Raw genomic sequence first — 2,301 nt, forward strand, 5'->3', positions numbered from 1 at the left:
TCTGTCTGTCTGTCTGTCTGTCTGTCTGTCTGTCTTTCTTTCTATCCGTCTGTCTGTATGTCTTTCTATCCGTCTGTCTGTCTAAATATCTAGCAACATTTCACTCTGCTTGTAGTCTATCTATCTATCTATCTATCTATCTATCTATCTATCTATCTATCTATCTATCTATCTGTCTGTCTGTCTGTCTGTCTGTCTGTCTGTCTGTCTGTCTGTCTGTCTGTCTGTCTGTCTGTCTGTCTGTCTGTCTGTCTGTGTGTTGGAGTAGATATCTGCCCTGGCTGGTTGGATCTGCTGTGTTGTATTACAGCTGACTCGCACGTCCTAAGCTGAAGATGTGGAGAACAGAAAAGCCCTGTGTTGTGATGTACTGTATCTGCTCAGACTCTGTGCATCAGTCGGCTTAATGACCTCATCTTTTATCTGCCATGTTTATGTGATAAAAATAGCTTTGATGTTATATTTATTATAAAACTGTATTTCCGTTTAATCTTTGCTTCTCTGTTCTATTCTTTGTTCTATTTCAGGTTGACTGAGTCAGACGGACTGAGACCTGCCCAGACGCTCCTCATCTTTCTTCTCGTGTGAAGACTGTTTCGTAACAGACACTGAACAAAGCAATGAAGCGTTTCTGGACACATCTGGACGGATTTGTAAAGGCTTGTTGTGGATTTCTGTAGTTGCGTTTTGCTTGCTGTTTTTGGACTTTAGGACATTTACTGACTTTTCTTCATATGGATCTGAGACTGACGTCCATTTTGCCTTGAGATACTGTTATTTAGCTTCGCTTTTAAAAATGCAAATCGACTACAAATACTATTGGGCATGTAAAGACACCAAACCACCTACTGTTTTAGTGAAATTTCTTTGTGTAGCTCTGATATGAAAGTTTATGACACTGTTTATCACATTCATTACACTACTGGTCAAATGTTTTTAATACTGTTTTGCAGTTTTATTGATATATTTGTATTTATATAGAGGCAGTCCAAATATTGGAGTTCTACAAAAACACCTTTTTTAGGGAAGAATTCAAGAGTTAACAATTTACAGATTTGAAAGCTAATTATTCCTACAGGCGTCCCAACGTTTACTGATCACATCCAAACCCCTGTGTGTGTAAAAGCAGCGCTGGAACGAACTCTGCTACTAAACACTGTTCAGTAAGATTTGGACAGTACTGTACTGCAGGAAGTAGTATATTGCTCTCATGACAAGTGCAAAGAAAGAAAGAGTGAAAGAAAGAAAGAGTGAAAGAAAGAAAGAAAGAAAGAAAGAAAGAAAGAAAGAAAGAAAGAAAGAAAGAAAGAAAGAAAGAAAGAAAGAAAGAAAGAAAGAAAGAAAGAAAGAAAGAAAGAAAGAAAGAAAGAAAGAAAGAAAGAAAGACAAAAAAAACGAATAAACAGAAGGAATGGAAGAAAAAAAGAGAAAGAAGGAAAGAACCAATAAAGGAAGATACAAAAAAGAAAGAAAAAAACAAATGGAAGGAAGAGCGGAAGAAAGAAGGAAAGAAAAAAAAACAATTAACAATTAATGAAGGAAGAAAGAGATGGAAGAAAGGAAGGAAGGAGGGAAAGAAAGAATGACCGAAAGAACAAACAGATGAACAAACAGAAAGAAAGAAGAAATGAAAAGAGAAAGAAGGAAAGTAAGAAAACCAATGAAGGAAGAAACAAAAAAGAAATAAAAAACAAACAAATGGATGAGAGAAAGAAAGAAAGAAAGAAAGAAAGAAAGAAAGAAAGAAAGAAAGAAAGAAAGAAAGAAAGAAAGAAAGAAAGAAAGAAAGAAAGAAAGAAAGAAAGAAAGAAAGAAAGAAAGAAAGAAAGGAAGGAAGAAAGAAAGATCATACTAAAGTGTGGGTTCTTTAAAGAAATTTGAAGGACAGTTTCCTCCTCCATCAGAGGGATTTTTTGAAACGCTGGTCTGCAGATGCAAAACCACGACAGAATGAGAAGATGTGGGTTTTGGTTGAGCAGTGAGAAGGAGAAAGGACGGTTCCTCTGTGTGAAAGTGTCAGACATGGTGGAGGAGGTGTGAAGGTCTGGTGCACAGAGTGAGTAAAACCAAAACTCCTCCTACACCACGTTACAGCACCACGCAATGCACCCTGATATCCACCAAGCTGCTCAGGGATTCATCCCACAGCAGGATAAAGAACATACTGTAGAAGAGAAGAACGAGACGGTAGGATTCAAAGCCTGGAACGAGAAGCACAGTCTCACACACTCGGACCCGATGAAGCAGGTTTGGAATGAACTGGACAGAAAGCAAAGGAACCTGCAAGTGAGGGAACACATC

General features: G+C 37.8%; 1 protein-coding gene across 2 annotated transcripts in view; it reads left to right on the forward strand.

The window, feature by feature from the left end:
- Positions 1–985, forward strand: part of LOC310718959 (chemokine-like protein TAFA-2) — a 36,563-nt gene extending 35,578 nt beyond the window's left edge. For both annotated transcript variants that reach the window (XM_083528090.1, XM_083528091.1), the window contains one exon: positions 528–985. Coding sequence is in view for 1 of the 2 variants with exons in the window: in XM_083528091.1 (XP_083384217.1) it covers positions 528–536 (9 nt within the window). In the remaining variant the exon portion in view is untranslated. The remainder of the gene's footprint in view (positions 1–527) is intronic.
- The last annotated feature ends 1,316 nt before the right edge of the window (positions 986–2,301 follow it).

Source organism: Silurus aristotelis (assembly GCF_946808225.1).
Source record: "Silurus aristotelis genome assembly, chromosome: 24".
Classification (NCBI taxonomy): domain Eukaryota; kingdom Metazoa; phylum Chordata; class Actinopteri; order Siluriformes; family Siluridae; genus Silurus; species Silurus aristotelis.